The sequence below is a fragment of the Acinonyx jubatus genome, chromosome B4, assembly GCF_027475565.1.
Source record: "Acinonyx jubatus isolate Ajub_Pintada_27869175 chromosome B4, VMU_Ajub_asm_v1.0, whole genome shotgun sequence".
Lineage (NCBI taxonomy): Eukaryota > Metazoa > Chordata > Mammalia > Carnivora > Felidae > Acinonyx > Acinonyx jubatus.
This window is the reverse complement of record NC_069387.1, coordinates 121,467,919-121,485,686: the sequence shown is the minus strand read 5'-3', so window position 1 is coordinate 121,485,686 and position 17,768 is coordinate 121,467,919. Positions and strand designations below refer to the sequence as shown.

General features: G+C 45.6%; 1 protein-coding gene across 1 annotated transcript in view; it reads right to left on the bottom strand.

Annotated features, from left to right (window-relative positions):
- Positions 1–17,768, bottom strand: part of STAB2 (stabilin 2) — a 165,129-nt gene that overhangs the window by 22,753 nt on the left and 124,608 nt on the right. The window contains exons 46-57 of the mRNA XM_015068803.3: positions 17,013–17,060; positions 15,777–15,860; positions 14,357–14,503; positions 13,420–13,560; positions 12,352–12,411; positions 9,896–10,072; positions 8,455–8,544; positions 6,399–6,545; positions 4,970–5,026; positions 3,671–3,797; positions 1,963–2,112; positions 124–228 (exon numbers count right to left, since the gene is read on the bottom strand). Coding sequence (XP_014924289.2) covers positions 124–228; positions 1,963–2,112; positions 3,671–3,797; positions 4,970–5,026; positions 6,399–6,545; positions 8,455–8,544; positions 9,896–10,072; positions 12,352–12,411; positions 13,420–13,560; positions 14,357–14,503; positions 15,777–15,860; positions 17,013–17,060 — 1,333 coding nt within the window. The remainder of the gene's footprint in view (positions 1–123; positions 229–1,962; positions 2,113–3,670; positions 3,798–4,969; positions 5,027–6,398; positions 6,546–8,454; positions 8,545–9,895; positions 10,073–12,351; positions 12,412–13,419; positions 13,561–14,356; positions 14,504–15,776; positions 15,861–17,012; positions 17,061–17,768) is intronic.

The window sequence follows — 17,768 nt, the reverse complement described above, 5'->3', positions numbered from 1 at the left end:
AAGGGAAACACCTGCTCTGCTGTTTTCTTCAGGGGTCACTCAGACCCCCAACGTCAGTTGGATGCTCTCAGAGGGGCCGCTGCAGCACGGTGCTGCCGCCAGCTGACCACTCCCATGACAGACCTGTCTGAATGTCGCAGAAGCGCCCCGTCCACCCCGTTTCACACAGGCACTGCCCGGAGCCCGCGGTGCCATCGTCACACTGTCCGTGGTCTGAGCAGCCACAGGCTGTAAAGCAAATTGGAACGTGGTCAGTAATCAGTGATCAGGCATTGAAATCCAATCGGCCAGCTCTCTGACCACCCGTTGGCTGTGCTGTCCATGTGGGGGGCACCATTCCTTCAAACGCTGCACAAATAATATATATCTATCATGGGACAGACATGACTCGGCAATGAGGTTACAGTGAGAAACAGAAGACATAAGGTTCCTGTTCTCAGGGGCTTACAGTCCAGGAGTAACTGGCTTTGAACATGTAATTACAAACACGGTGAGTGTTATAAGCACAGAAGTAGAGGGTGTCATGGGGTTTGTAACTGAAGACAAGGGGGAGAGAACCTCATCGGGGGCCTCCTAACAGAGAGACCCATTTGACAGTGAGGTCCTCAAGGTATGGATGCATTCTTCCACTTTTTGCCACCTTGATGGAGGACGATCACCCCAGCCCAAGGCACCACCGGCTGCCACCTAGACCGTTGCATTCAGTTCCCTGGTGTCGGCCCTGCTTCTGCTCTTGCTCTCCTACAGCATATTCTCAGGGCAGCGGAAGCAACATTTCAATGTGCTCATGAACCCCTTCCCCTCACCGCTCCCCCCACCACTCACAGTCCTTCACTTAGAAGACATGTTGTCTATTCTAAGGGCTGTCTCTGGCCAAGAAGCTCTTATGTTACCTGGCTGCTGGTGACCTTCAGATTTCATTTCCTTCCTCTCTTTCTCTTCTTTGCCCACTCTGCTCAGCCACTCTGGCTTCTTTGCTGTTCCTTTCATGCCAGGCCCACTTCTGCCTCAGGACCTTTGCGTTTGTTCATTTCTCTTCTAGGAAATCCATTCCTCTAGTCTGCACCATACCATACAGCAGCCTTTGCCACAAGCGGCTATTTAAATTTAAACTAACTAAAATTTTAAAAAATCAGTTCCTTAGTCACACATTTTGAGTGCTCAGTGGCCACACGTAGCTACTGGCTTCCATTCCTGATAATAGAGCTATAGAACATTTCCAGCATGATGGACAATTCCTTTGGACTGGGCTGTTGTTGGATATCCCTACACCAGCCCCTCACCTCTTTGAGGTTTCTCCTCAAATATTCCTGGTGTGAGATGTCTTTTAAAACAGTGCCTCCTTTCCTTCTCCATCCCCATCACCTGCTTCTTTTTCTATCTTTATAACTATCTTTGTTTCTGCAGTTTTAATCTGTTTCCTCCCTTTGAGTGTACGTTCCTTGAGAGCCGGAATTTGGCTCCCTTCCAACACCACTGCATCCCTACAACTTAGAACAATTCCAGGCTTCTGAGAAAGTCACTTGGCCTCTTTGTGCCTCAGTTTCCTCATCTGGTAAGTAGGGATCGTAACAGTACTACCGCAAAGGGTAGTTGTGAGGATTAAGCAGTAAAACACACCTGCCTTTGTGCATAGGAGGTGCTCTAGAAACATTAGCTACCAATATTAATAAGGACTCTAAATTCATGTTGGTTGAATGAATGAATGAATGTTGTTCAGCCACAGCTTGTCCTGATGGCTGCGGGGATGTGGACTTCACTTCTAGAGGTGAGGCTCTTTCCATGGATGGAAACTGGGAGACATCCAGGGAGGGAAAAGCACGTGAAGGCAGGCAGATGGGAGGTGGGTGGACGGGGAGAGAGGGGAAGAGGGATGTTTCTGGGCCAGGCAGGTGGCGTGGACGAGGACAGGGAACACAGCGGCCGAACAACAGGCAGGGGGAGTGGGAGCCACGAACGTACGCTGACAGTCAGGCCCGAATCTCCCAGGCAGGCACAGCTCGCACGCCGTCCCGTTGAAGCCGGTGTGGCATTTACACTCTCCTAGGCCCGAGTACTGATCGAGGCAGACCCCCCGGTTATTACAAGGGGCATCCGCTCCTCCAGGGCAGGCTGGAAGAAATGAAATGGCAGTGACTCGACAGCCTCCCCAGGCCCAGAACCGCTCGGCACCTTAGTAAATGTGCTGCTGACCTGCCCTCAGCTGAGGGGCTGATATCCACCGGCCCAGGAAGACCGTGGCCCCGGGGACTCACCCACATAGTGTCACGGGTATTTAGGGCAAGCCAGTGGCCTCTGGAACATGAATTTAAGTGTATCTGATAGCATTCTACTGAGGCAGAGTGATATGCTGAACCAGGCACTGTATTTAGGGGTTAGGAGCCCTGGATTTGAGTAGATCTGGGCTGAATTTGTCTGAGCTTCAGTTCTCTTAGCTCCAGATGATGATGATGGTGACGACACGGTGCCCACTTGATCTGTATCACATTGTGACTGAAGATCAAATAAGTTACTGTAACCGAGAGTGCTTTAAAAAACATAAGGCACCGAACAAGTGGAAGGGGTGACACTGGTTTTTGCGAAAAGCGCACACTTAAGTGATGGAGTGTGGACAGACACTGGGTGATTGCGTGTACACCCTGCCCAGGATTTTCTCAACCGGACCACAGTGAATGGAGTATCCATGGTGGTTGAAACCATGGCTTCGGGAGACATTCTGTGGGACCTTGGGCTTGCTGCTTATCCTCTCTCTGCCACTATTTTCTCATCTGTAAAATGGAGATAATGATGGCATCTACTTCTTAGAGGTCATTGCCAGGTTTAAATCTTTTTTTTTTTTAATGTTTATTTATTTATTTTGAGAGAGAGTGTGAGCAGTGGACGGGCAGAGAGAGGAGAGAGAGAGAGAATCCTAAGCAGGCTCTGACAGCACAGAGCCTCATGGGGGGCTTGAGCTCACGGTTCAAGAGATCCTGAACCGAAATCAAGTGTTGGACGCTGAACTGACTAAGCCACCCCAGGCACCCCTTGTCACCAGGTTTAAGTGTATTGCCATATATGGGAAGTAGCACTCAATAAATGTGCTTAATCAAAACAATGGGTGGCAGATGGGAAGGGCTTTTTGTTATTCAGCTATTGTTGATGTATAACTGGCTAGAAGTTCTGTCTATGTAGAGATTTCAGGATGGGCCAAAGTGTTCTTTGACAAGGAGCCCTTTCCTGGCGAGGTAAGAGAGGGAGGTTCACCCCATAACAGGGAATAATGGCATCCGAAACATCATGGTCACACAGCACAGCACTGTGCCAAGGTAGAATTCTCCTAGATGCATTTAAACTCATGTGCTAATCAGTATCATGGACTAGCTTCAGAAATGAAATGTGCTGTTTCCAGCAGCCTGGAAAATGTCTTCTGCTAGAATGTGGAGCAAAAAAGTGCAACACAATGACAATCTACACAGTAGAGTCTCAACTCTGTAAGAAACAGAATATGGCAAAAGGAAAAAGGAGAAGGAAAGCTACCCAGCTCTTTAGAATGACTGCTTTTGGATCTTTTCTTAGAGGAGGTATGAAGAGCCATGCATTCGACCCCGCCCCCGCAATGTCTGTGCTTTCACAATGCCGCGCAGTGATGGGACAATCAGGATCCCGAGGTGGTAAGAGGCGCCCTCACCCTGACAGTCTCGCCCGAAGTAGCCCTTGCAGCACCTGGGGAGCCGAACCACCATGACGCACTGCTCCCGGCAGCCTTCCACGTACCCTCTCAAGGACAGGTAGTATCGACACTTCTGCTTCACTCCCTAGAGGAAGAAAGTGATCCAACCCTCCGCCTTCCACCGCCCAGACTTGGGCGCTTTGGCTCTAGTCCGCCCCCAGTGGAGGAACCTGGGTACTGCCCAAATTGAAAATGGGACGCAATGGCCTGAGCCCTTTACAAAGGAATTCTTTGCTTAGGGGGATAGATAGGCAGATGGGTGGGGGAGGGGACAGAGCTAGCGTCCACAGAAAGATTTCTCCCCAGGTTTAAGAGGAAGGACTTGTTGACCCTTAGAGCTGCAGAAGTTTGAGGTTTCTTGGAAAGAGAGTGGGGTAGAGGTAGCTTTCCATCATGCGTGGGGTCTGTGGCAAGGCTCCCAAATCATCAGCAGGGAAGGGATGAGTTACATTTTGTTTTGCGGGGGTGTTTTTGTTAGGGGTTTTACCAGCAGAGGAGAGAGAAATTGGCTTTGGAATAAGTGAAAAAAAAAAAAAAAAGCAATATTTAGTGAGTGCTTACTATGTGCCAGGCTCTGTACCCACATTTAAAATTTTACTTTTCCTAATAACCACACACAGAATTGTTATTTGCTACATTTTATGGAGGCAAAACCATATAGATTGTGTAACTTGCCAAAGATTGCCCACTGAAATTGTATCCCATAGCCATGGACTCCAAATTTCATTGGCTTAACCATTACTCTTGCATTGCTTTCTGGACCCTTACCCTAGCTTTGCTCCTTACTAGCTGTGTGGCCTTGGCCTAATTGCTTACCCTCTCTGAGATTCTTTTTTTTTTTTTTTTCATATGTGGAGGTAGTAATAGCTTCCTATGAATGCTACAAGGAGGAATAAGGGTAATGGATAAATAAAGGGAACAACACAGAGCCAGGGACAGGAATAGCACTCAAAATGCAACTATTATTTTTATAACTATCATTATCTTGGAAAGTCCCTTCTAAGTCTACAATCCCATGATTTTTCTAGACAGTTCCTAGAAGGTAGGTACTGGGTTGAAAAGTTGCCTGCGCTAAGAATGTTCATCTCAGCTAGGCTAAGAATGCCTGGTTGCGAAAAGAATGTTGTAAATTACAGTTATACAACATACCCAGAGATGCACACACACGCACACTTACTCACGCCTCCCAGAAGATTGGGGTCTAATCATGGAACAAACATACTGCTCTCCAAACGTTGTCACTGCATTCATAATTACCTTTGATTTACTCCACCTCGGGCAGCTGGGGGTATTGTCACAACTCCAACAATCTCCCTAGTATGCAAGAAAAGAAACGCTTAAACATCAAGAATATTGGTATACACAAGGATATGCCCCTGGTTAATATTTTGACGGGTCGATGAAGAACTTAATCTTGATTAAGATTCTGGCTGTGGTCAAGAATGCAAAAGCAAACACACTGCCAGTTTGCCCTGGAGAATTCTGAAGGTCTGTCTTGGCCCTCGGCTCCTTGGTTTATTTCTTTGAGGTGAAAAGTTCCCTGCTAGACAGAGCTGGCCCAGGGCACTGCCATACAGGCATCTGGTAGACTGGCCCCGGAAGCATGCACACAAATACCACTTTCGTTATAAACTAGGTGTGATACTTTCGGCCAGTCACGCATTTCGATCCTTAGGTTTCTGATCTACAAAATAGAATGATTCTTTCTGTTTGATCTTCAGAGGATTGGGAACAGAAAATATTAACTGCAAAAATGTGTGCGAATATACTTTGGGAAGTTAGGAAGGCCACAACCCCTACAGCAGAAAGGGCAGCTGGGTTTTCATTGCCTACTTTGGTATCGGACTGGTGTCTGAATAATTTGGCATATTTATTGAATCCCTACAAGTTGCCAAGTACCAAAGCCAACTGGTCACAGACTTTGCCACATAGGATGCTTCACCTCTTTGAGACTCAGTTCCCAAATCTACATCATAGAGTTGTTACTAGCAACTCCTGTTATTGGATTATTTTAGGAGTAACATCAGCATTGAGCCAAATGGCTGGCTCAGATGTAGTACTCCATAAATGATACATGATGGATGAATGAGTGTAAAATCTTAAAATGCCTCCTACAACCAGGGCCCAGGATAGAGATTGAATCACCACTGTTAAAAGAATGAATGAATAAAATAAATGGAGGTTGGCACAAAAAGGCAACTTCATATGGTTCAACCTAGGTTGAATAATATAATACTAGGTTGAACCATATGAAGTTGCCATTTTTTGTAGTCAGACCCTATAAATAGGGCAATTTTATATGGTCTCATCTGGCAGAATCGCAAAAAAAGAAAAAAAAATGTTTGTTGAATGAATACGTGAATGACTGGATAGGTGGGTTTGACAATGAATAGCTTGTTGCAGAATAACTGGCACCCAGTTGGTACCCCACAACTATTTCCTTAATGACAAGGGAATGGATGGATGGGTAGGTTGGTGAATAAATGGGAATGTGCAAGGCCTGGATAGAGCCACGTAGATGCCTATTGATTCTGACTCTCAAGAGCACCATCATTTGGCCCTCAGATCTCATGGGTCCTGGGCTCCCTGAGGACCAACCCTGCGTGGTTTCATGGCAGAGTCCATGATAGGTCATGAGGGCTGAACCCCAAGTGTCTCCTACTATAGCACTGATTTTAGGACTGACCGAAAAATTGTATGCGGCAAAAGTGTCACAGTGGCCCCCCAGGGTGGGATCAATCAGTAGACAGTCAATGCCGTAGGCCACACCCAGGTCAAACAGGAGTTCCCGTTGTACAATTCTGCATGTTTGGTCATTCAGGAAGAGCTCGCCCTGCGAGGAAGGGAGAGAGGGAGAAAGAGAGAACAGTCAACAATCTTTCTCAGACTTCTCTTCTACCTAGGTTATATCAAGTGGTCAGCATTTGCAAGGCTCAGAAAGAACTAAATGTGTATGTATATGTGTGTGTGTGTATGCTATATATAAATATATATATGGTATATATGCATATATGTGTCAAACACTCAGCATGTATTATGTGCCGAGTAATATTCTGTGTGCTTTACCTGTGCAAATTCTTTTAATCCTCACAGCAACCCTAGAGTATCCCTGTTTACAGATGAGAAAAGCGGGGCAGCCAGAGGTTCAATAACTTGCCCAAGGGCAGACAGCCAGCAAGTGGTGGTGTGGGCGTTCCTACCTAAGCAGTCAGCCTCTGAGCCTACACTCTTGGCTACTCTGTAACACTGCCTCCACCAAAGTAGAAACAGGGGCAGCCAGGGTGTTGGGGTGGAGCAGGCATGACCTGCCTGTGGTTCAGGATAAACTTAGGTAACGAGGCCACTTTATGCGCAGTAGTGCAGTTTGTTTTTACTTAGTGCTAGCTGCCAACAAAGTGCGGGCACAACCTTTTTTTCAGAAGATACAAGCAATGGCTTTAGCTCTATAATGATGCCAATAACTTCTTTTTCCATGTACTGGGCATTGTCTAAATAGTGCTTTAGATACATTATTGTGCTTTGCTTGCAACAATTCCAGGGCTTTCTTCCTTAAGTTCACCCAGCAAGGAAATTGTTGAATATAGCTTCCCCATCCCCCTAAGGAAGAAAAATGCTTTTAGGGAGTTCTTTGGCCAAAAAAAAAAAAAAAAAAAAGAGGTAAATCTCAGCATCTACTGATGGGATGGACACAGCGTGATTCAGTGGAAAGAAGAGTGGAAAACTGTGATTAAATCCCGCCACTTCCACTTATGTACTGCGTGACTGTGAACAAGTTACCAACTACTCTGAGGTTTGTTTTCACCAGGTCAATAGGATTAATGATTTCATTGCACAGGGTTGTTACAAAGATCACACTAAATGATACATTGCAAAATGCACTGAAAGCTATATTAGCACCCAGAATGAGCACTGGATATTCTTATTATACTTCTTTGATAGGTTGGTCATCAGATATAAACAGAATGTTGTATGGCCCTTCCAACAAGGCTCCTTGAAAGGAATCAACTCAGCTGGGGGCTGCATCCCTTTTGTCCTTCCTCCTTTGTGCTGCCTGGAGAGTGGACATGATGGTTAGAGCTCCAGCAGCCACGATGAACCTTGAGGTGACACTGAGGTTGGAAATGCGCTGCAGAGCAGAAAAACAGAAGGAGCTCCGCCAATGAGCCATCATATTAGCTCTGGATTGGCTGCCTCCAGATTTCTCTTAAAAAAGACACAAGTCCTTATGTATTTAAGTCACTGTCATGTTGGATTCCCCATTATATGCAGGATATAGGATGTAGCTAATATTGTACTATCACACCCATTCATTATGTGGAATTACAGGGAGGCAATATTGCTCAGAAACTAGCCAGGGAAGGTGAAAACTGCAAACCTTCTCTCTGTTGGCCGATCTAGGTAGATGGAACCCAGAGCTGGCTCCCCCTGCCAACAAGGGGCTAGAGGTGAGGCCGCAGTGGGGCTGGGAAGGAAGGGAAAGGAAAGACAGTATACTACCCTTGTCAAAACCAAACCAAACCAAACCAACCCAAAGCCACTCTCTGCAAGTGTGAGGGGCGGCCCCTAACACCTGCTACCAGGGCTTATGCTGGCCAGGATTTATCAGCTTTTTCACAGCTAAATACTTACTCTCAGGGTAAGACCCCCGAAGGCAGCCAGGGAAAAGAGCTTGCTGTCAATGGAGGAAAAAAACGAATATTTTCTTGAAGAGGTAGTGGTTGGGGAAAGCTGTTAATACTCACAATGTCACGGCCAGTGCCGCACTTCACGCCCAGCTCAGAGCCTTGCAGGGTCGTCCAGGCAGCAGATCTGGGGAGATCCACCGCTAAAATCTGTAAGAGCGACGGTACCACATTAATACCCCAAATCTGGGCTGAAGGAGCACCCAGAGGAGCTTTGCCAACCCACCAAATCCGGCCACAGGTGTTTCCAGCTTTAAAATCACTGCCGATAGAATCGAAAGCAAGCACAATCACGGGCTGTCTAGAAGTTGGAAATTCTGTCTGTAGGGAAAGTGTCCCCCCGCGGGGCTAGCTTCACTCCCCCTTCCATGCCCCTTCCATGCTTGGGAGTCCAGAGCAGATGCTGTGTTGGTGTATGAAGCCAGTGACAGGTCAGGGAAATGGCAGAGGGTGCTGTTAGGGGTTGAGCTGTGACCCCTCAAAAGTTTAGTTGAAGATACACTGACCCCCATTACCTCAGAATGTGACTTTACTTGGAAATAAGGTCATTGCGCGTATAATTAGTTAAGATGAGGCCACACTGGAGTAGAGTGGGCCCTTCATCCAGTATGACCGGTGTCCTCATAAGAAGAAAAGAGAAAAGGAGAATTGTATGTGGACACAAAGACACAGGGAGAGGACAGCCGTGTGACCAGAGGGGCAGAGCTTAGAGAGGTGCATCATCTACAAGCCAAGGAATGGCAAGGATTTCCGGCAATCACCAGAAACTAGGAGAGAAACATGGAACAGATTCTCCCTCAGAACCTCCAGAAGGAACAACCTTGTCAGCACCTTGATTTCAGACTTCCAGCCTCCAGAAGTCTGAGGGATACCTTTCTGTCGTTCCAAGCCACCCAGTTTGTGGTTATTTGCTATGCAGCCCTAAGACACTAATACAGGCCCTATGAATGAACCAAAGTTAGGGCGCTTGGCATTCTTGGATTAGGCAGACTCAGTCCTGGAGAGAGACATGGGTCCTGGTTGAGGACTCAGAGTGACAGGGTTTCAGCAGGAGCTACCATGCGGCTACAAGATCTTGCTTCCCCGGTCACGGTAGATCCGTTCAGGAGTGATCGCGTCTGGGGGAATCCGCCCTTTGCCTAGACACTGTGGAACTGGGGGAGAATGAGTTGGGAACTTGGGAACTGTTACCAACAGCCATTTTGCACGTGAAGTGGGGCCGAGGAGAGTTGACCTGCAGCACGAGAGAGGAAATGATGCTCCTGGGTATTGATTCAAGTTGGAAAGGAAATCATGGGAGGTTGGAGAAACAGAACAGGCCTGGTGCACTGCGGGGGTCCATTAACCACGGGGCCAGTCGGAGGAGGACACCAGAGGCAGGGGGGCATGCCCAGGTGTCCTTCGCACCTCGGAGGCGGAGACACATTGACCATTCCTGGCTTTGATCCCCCTTGGGCACCCCTGCACTCACGTCTGTATGTTAACAGAGTACCCAGAGTACCTTGGCATCTCGGATCACGTGGAACTTCAGATACTCCTTCAGCTTGTCCTTGTTGTCTTGGTTGAACAGGAAATCCTGCTGTTCAGGGGGTAGGGCTTGCAGGGCTTGGTTGCTGGGCCAGAAGAGAGTGACTGGAGTGTGGATGGGGTCAGTGATGATGCTCAGCAAGCCCACGTCCTGAAACACAGGGAGTCAGGTGCATGCACGACAAAGCCCAGCCACAAGGCACAGGATCCTTCTGAGGACCAAAGCCAGCCAGGGGCGGGTGGGGGGGGCCCGGGGGGGTGGGGCCTGTCATGCCAGCCCCGGGGCTCCCCGGGACTCCAGCTGGTTCAAGGGTGACAGCCTGGCGCCCCAACCATTCTGACCCTCATTTTCTTAGGGAGCAAAACAGAAAGTCAATTCTGGGCTTTTGTGAATGCAAAAATAACGTGTAACAAATATCTTTTTTTTATTTTTGCTACTGCTGCCCAAATATTTTAATTTCTGGAAGGTCCACTTAGCATTTCCCCATATTTCATTTAAAAAAGTGAAACTGACACAATATTGAGATATTCCTGTATGAGATTTCTAGATCACATGGACTCAGAAGAGAAATTGCTAGACAAAGGGAGGGGAATCTTTTTGAGAACCTTCTGTAACCCGGGTGCATTATACATATTCTCCTTGTAATTTTTCCAATAACCCTATGAAGTAGGTTTTATTATTCCTTCCTACTGAGCCCCCCAGAGAGGTTTGCTAACTTTCTCTAAAAGCCTATGTTCAACCAGACGTGATACCCAGGTATGAGGGTGACTATGAGGTTTTGGGGCTGGGTGAGCAGGCAGAGACACTTGCCTTTGACATCCCTGGAGAGTCTCATTTGGAACACCTTGACACCTCCATTTCTGAAAAACTCCGAGGGTGAGCCCCGGGCTATTTTGGAAATCGCTGGTCAATGCAGAAGTTTGTAGGCAATGCTAAAAGGGGTAGGGGTGGGGGTGGGGTGGGGGTCTGGGTTCTAAGAGTCCTCCAGGGGCTTCTCAGGGTATGAGGAGGAGAGGGGACCTTGGAAGACCCCTGTCCCTCCCTGATTCTCCTCTGAAATCTTTGGACAAGAAGTTTCTCTACTCAATTTGTGGGAAAAGTGAAGTCAGAAAGATAAACAGTAAAACCTTGGATTGCAAATAACCTGTTCTATGAGTGTTCCACAGAAACACTTAAAATTTCTAACAGATTTTTACTTGATAAATGAGTGACGTCTTGCATCACTCATACGTGACTCCAAACATCACATGATCACAGCTGAGCCAATGGTTCTCTCTCTCTCTCTCTCTCTCTCTCTCTCTCTCTCTCTCTCTCCCTCGCTGTGGGATTGTGAGTGATCGTCTCCCATGGTCAGATGCTTGGTCTCAGGCCATGGTGTTTGGCAGAAATCAGTGATTTTTCTGGAACACTGGAAGGTGCCCACAACTGGCACTAGTATATTTTTTGTCACTTCAAAGCACCAAAGACAGGCCTTTGCTTTTCCATCCAAGAGTAAGCTTAGGAATGCTTTGCCTCCTCCTAGCTCAGGCTGCCTGCAGACAGAGAGAGACCCTTTCCTCTGCTGCTTTATTGCCAGTTCCATTAAATACAGTGCACGGCAAGAGTTTGTTAACACTGGACTGTAGTCAACATCCATGCGAGCATTTACAATGGCCCCCATGCAGAAAAAGATTCCATTGAGCCAATAGATAGTAGTGACATCGACAGTGATAGTGAAAGTCATCCTTTCACAATAACCCTCCTCTCCCAGGTCTCCCTCACCAGCCACGGAGGTTTTCAAAGGTCAGTGCAGGTTAATTTGTTTCTTTGTGTTTATATTTTGTATTTTCTTTACTTTTTGTATTATATTACAGTATTGTAATCATTTCTATATGAATATTTTTGGGTTGTGGAACGAATCTTCTGTGTTTCCATGATTTCTTATGGGGAAATTCGCTTTGACATACAAGTGCTTTGGATTACAAGCATGTTTCTGGAACGAATTGTGCTCGCAAACCAAGGTTTCACTGTAGTTTTAAATGCAATGTGTACCTATGCCTTGGGGCATAGATTTCCCAGATTTGCATGTCGGCTTGCCTGCCCCTATTACGGAGGTGAGAATTCCAGACGTGAAGCCCCTAGTGCAAGATGTGATGCTTGAGTCCTTTCCCTTGCTTCAGCCACAGGTACATCAATTTCTAATTTGGCCGGTGTACATTATATAGCTGAATAAACCGAATGCTGTTTCGGGAATGGAGTGACAGAGAATGACTTTGTTCTATTGGAAGTCGGGACTTTCCTACACAGATTCCCACAATGGCTGGCTTGCTCCCTGAATAAAACAAAACACTAATGACAAAACAAAACAACCCCCTCCCCCCCAAAATCCAAACAAACAAAACCCTTCAAAAAAGAAACCTCCTTAGGCAGGTAATCCCCTGGGTTTTTACCTGTAATAGGTTGTGAAATTTGGTGTAGCCGTGGTTTATTGCCACTGTTGTAAGATTTTGCTGCAAAGGCAATAAGAATAGGAATAATACCTTTCTCCATACAGTTCACCAAGCACGTTAACAAAAGTTCAGCTGAATGAAATCAGGGCAAGATAACGTGAGAGGTACCGCAGATTGGCTCGTCAGCACCCACTCCGGCTCTGACGTACCCACGCCTTTCTGCAGTCCAGCAGATGGGGGACCATGCGTGACATTTTCCCAGACTGCCTTGCAGCTCCAGCCCCGTGTGTGACATAGGGTCCACCAAACAGAAGAGGTTTTACAAGGATTATCGGTGGAAGGAAACAACAAGAGGCGGAGGTGACCGCTAGCAGGAGATTCTGACCAGCACAATGGTGGAGGCACCTGGTGTTCGGACTTGGAGGTTGTAGGGGGTGGGGCTGGAGACAGGTCAGAGCAGTCCCGCAGGAAAGTCACGTGCCTTCCCCTGGCAGGTATCCCTGGGCCGCTTTGTTCCCAGCTATGTAGCTTCTGAATTAGACTCTCTGGCTTTCCAAGAGATTTGGTGTTAAACTTAGTATCTTAAGAATCTCCTTTTTGTTTAAGTTAGGTAGAGTGGGTTCTGTGGTCTGCAATGAAAAACCCCAGCCGATGCTAATAAATAACAATCAAATTCAAATTTGTCTTTTCTTTCAATTGAAAATGAGTTTTACTCCAGGTTTGCTTTGAGTGATATCTATCATCTATCTACTTATCTATCATCTATCTATCTATCTATCTACCTACCTATCATCTATCTATCTCATCCATCTATGTAATTTCTCCATCTTCCAAATCTATGCAAGACCATCTGTCCATGTGGAAACTAAAGAAAAACTTATAAAATCCATTTATCTCTTTAAATTAGGCTTTTACCTATTTACTTCTTACTAGAATAATATTCACTAGGCTTTTAATAGTAGCTTGAGACTGAAGCAGCAAAATTAAGATGCCTCAAAATCAGAATTGTGAAAATACATTTTGAGTATTATGAGTCACTCTGGGCTGAGAGTATGATAATGAACCCACCAGGATCCTTCCAGAGGCATCTTTGGGGGTGACAAGCAAGTTTTGGGGAGACAGCAATTTGTCTATGATGTGGATGATGCCATTGGTATTGATGAGATCACTGGATATGATCTTAGCCTTATTATTTATATACACCGTGTCCTGAAATTAACCAAGAAGAGAGAGAGAAAAAAAAAAATGAGCACAAAGAGAAATGGACAAAGTCATTTCTTCCAGAATGCTTTACCAACATGCTAATAAGTCATCACGAAAGTGAACATTTAAGTAGGGCTGTGGGCAAAATCTGAAGATCTAAGTTCCTTGAGCACGTTTCTTTGTTATGATTATAAAAGGAAAACTGAGACAAGACTGTAATTTTCACCTGGAGGAGTTAATAGCAAAGAACCAACCACAGTGGTCATTTCGCTGTGATTCTCAAATATGAAGTAACAAGTACATCACTTGCGTTGTCTGCACCACCTTCTGCCTCCACCACAACTTACTTCCCTTTGCAATGGATTCTACAGTTACCACTAGTTCCTCTGTTGTGGGGGGCGAGGGGGCCAGCATGGTCAGGTGGCTTCGGTCAAAAGTGTTCACCCCCTCCAGCTTCTAACCCAAAGCAGTTCTGATGACCTCTTGAGCTGCTTTGCTTACGAGTTTCAATTCTAGCTCTAATATTTACATGCTGTGTGACCTTGTTCAAGTCATTTAACTTCTCTGAGCTCCGTTTCCTACTTCATAAATTGGGGAAAGAATAGTATCTACATCATGGGATTCTTTGGAGGATTAAAAAAGTTAGCACACATCAAATACTTAGAATACTACGTGGCATATAGCAATCACTCAACATGTCTTAGTTGTTGTTGTTATTACTATTATTACTGGTATTAGTCTAAAGAAGAGAAGAGAGAGGGCCTAAGAAAGATGGTCCTCTTCCCGAGGTGGCCTCTCTTACCTCAGAGACAGAGATGATGATTGACTCCCCTTGGAGAGAGGTAGCATTTGGGGTCAATTTCAGGTTTTCTAGAAGCAATTGGTGGCAGGCGATCACATGATAACGAAGAACCTGGGGCATGAGGCCCTGTTTGTCCCAGTCTTTAATCTGTAACAGAAGATGGGAGGGTTCCAGCCTTTGCTGGCCCCCTCCATGCCCTCCCCTCCTCCATGCTCTCCCCAGGGACTCTCCCCCAACTTGCACTGGGAAGGAGGCAGTCAGGGGTGGCTCGTGGTCAGGTTTACAGGGTACAGGCTGTTCAGACAAGAGGGAGAAAGTGGCCCTCCCTTCTTCCCTGCTTCTGATATGGACTCTTAGAATGAGTGGAAGGGAGCTTGGAGTTCCTCTGGTCCAGCATCTCTCAATGCATGCGTCAAGGACCCTAAGTCCCGTGAGATGCTACTTGCAAAAAGACTTTTCTTGTGAAAAATGCTGGGCAAAGCTGCACCGCACCTGTGCCTCTTGGAGAGGTATCTGGGCCAGATTTCCTTTAGTGTGGAAAAGATCACAATGCTTTTCCATTGTAAATCAAAGCACAAACAATATTAGCCATTAAGTCAGCGTAATAAGAAGCCCACAAGGTTCTCATTGCTTCAATTGCTTCATGGTATCTCTTTTGATGCTTTTTTAGAGAAAAACAATCAAATGTCAAAAACTTTCCAGAAGTATTTTTGTGCCTCTGTTTTTGTGTGTAGAGAAGAATGCACGGTTTGGAGTCATGTTTCCATCCTTACTCCGCCACTTGCTAGTCGTGTGGCCTTGGGAAATTTACTTCTGTCAATGTCCTTGACTGCAAAAATGGGGATGATAGCACTCCATGACAGGGTTGTCATTAACACTAAATGAATGAATCTAGGTCAGATACTAGAAACAGTGTCTGGCACACTCCATAAATGTTTGCTACAGTATTATATGTTAATGGGTAATCCTGCATGAGGAGTCCCAGTGAATGCTAGAATAGTAAAGGCTCTGATAAGGTCTGCAAGAAAAAAAGACTTATTTAAAAGCTTTTACCCAGCATTCTTGTTCTTCTCGTTTTCTTTTTCTTTTTTAAATGTTTGTTTGTTTGTTTATTTGTTTATTTATTTATGTCTATGGAAGGTTTGGATCATTTAAGAATTGTTGATCTTTTCTAGCTTCCTACCTGATTCAGGAATGTTTTTCAGAGGGCCTCTGGCCATTGGTTACCCTAAATCCACCTAAATGCTTTCTCTTGATAGGAGGTCCCTAAGCTGACAGGCAGCCCCTTTCATTGCTGATCTGCTCTAGCTAATCCTAAATCTCCTCCCCAGAAATGTCTCCAGCATTGGTTCCAGGGTGACACCCAAAGACTGGGTTCCTGTTCCACACCTCTTCGGCTTGCCTAGAGCTTCATGCTTACCCGAGGTTCCTCATCAAAAGCTGCAGATAAAGGTGCAAAGACAGTGAAAGGGCCCGGGCCGCTCAGATCTCGCACAGAATGTTCCTGTGGGAAGGAAGGTGGGGCCACATGACAGGTACCTAATTAACATACGTACAGTTTCAAACAAATACAGAAAGTCAGTGGTGACAGAGGGGAGTGAAAACTGAATCTGGAGATCTGTGTTTTATTTAGTCTCAGATTCAAATTCATTCTCAGTCTTTGTCATTGAAATAATGTTTATTTTTATCTGGTTATAAAAATAACATACGTTGGGGTTTCTGGGTGGCTCAGTCAGTGGAGCCTCCAATTCTTGATTTTGGCTCAGGTCATGGTCCCGGGGTTGTGGGATCAAACCCCAGGTTGGGCTCTGCATAGAGTGTGGAGCCTGCTTGAGATTTTCTCTCTCTCTCCTCCACTGCCCCTCTCCCCAACTTGTGCTCACTCTCTCTCTCTCGGAAAAAAAAAATATGCTTATTGTATTAAAGATTTGAAAATATAGCATGAAGAAGGAAATAACTACCCATAGCCCCACTGCCTAGATGCAATCTATTATTTTTTGGTATTTTTTTCCAATGTCTCTTCTACATACAAATATTTTACATAATTGGGATAATTGATTATAAGATGATTCGTTTAGCTATGCTAATTGCCTTCTTGCCAATGTTAAGAGCCTCTGGTTACTTATATTTTCTTCTAGGTTTTATGATTGTATTCATTTAGATATATATTTTTAAAGTTTATTTATTTTTGAGAGAGTGGGGGAGGGGCAGAGAGAGTGGGAGAGAGAATCCCAAGCAGTCTCTGCACTGTCAGTGCGGAATCCGACGCGGGGCTTGAACCCATGGATCGCGAGATCATGACCTGAGCTGAAATCAAGAGTCGGACACCTAACTGACTGAGCTACCCAGGTGCCCCTTATTCGTTTATATTTTTATCTTTTATTTTTCAATATATCTGGAACTTATCCCAATGTATGCTGTGCATAAAGACCTAACTTAATATTTTCACCCGGAGTTAACCAGTTGCCCCAGGAATGCTTCTTTCCTCTGGTGTGATGGCAGTTTTTGCACACAGTGCATTCTTCTATGTAGAATGGGCCAGAAACCCACGTTCCCAGACTTTCTTCTCCCTTCACTGACTCCGGAGGCTACAGTTTCTCTGTATCTGGCTGGAGACCCAACTCCTACAGCTACAGACAGACACACATGTTCTTACCAGCAGCTGGAAGAAGTATTGGGATGTTTTTGGGTTCTTGGGAAGCTCCTGGAAACAAAGATAGAGGAGGGTCACTTCATGTCTTGGGTTATACGCAAGATCAATTCAAGGTTGTCGCAGGGCAATTTTTGTAAGTTTGAGAGCCTTTACCACACTTTCAGCTGGAAATCTGCCCTCATGGGTCTTCTTTTTCAAGCCCCACCTACAGGCTTCCCACCGATGTTCAGAACGACTATGGGAACATGCTGTGAGTTCCAAAACCTTGCTGGAGTCACCATCTGATTTATCAAAGAAAGGTCTAGCCATTTCCAAAAGCAGTTAAGGTTTAGAAGCACTTTTTAAAGTTCAAATATTTAAAAAAAACCAGTTATAGGTTTATGGAAGATTTAATTCCTCCATTAACAAGCATATTTGATTAGCCAGAATGCTCTAGTCCCTCTTTAAGCCAAATAACAGAACGTTCACTTTATAAAGGGGTAGAAATCTACAAGTATCATTGCTCCTCATCCGCTATGGCCAGTACAGATGCCTGTGGGTGTGCAAACACACACATATGTTCCAACGGCACCCACATCAAGGTAATGCCTTTGAGTTACCGTGTGCTCTGTGCGTGTTACGTACATTACATCGGCTAACAGCCCAATGGGGTTGGTACCATTAGAATTTTTTTTCTTACAAATTAGAAAGCTGATGCATAGGGAGGTAATGTAATTGCCTAATGTCTCATTACTGATTGACAGAGTTGAATTCATACCC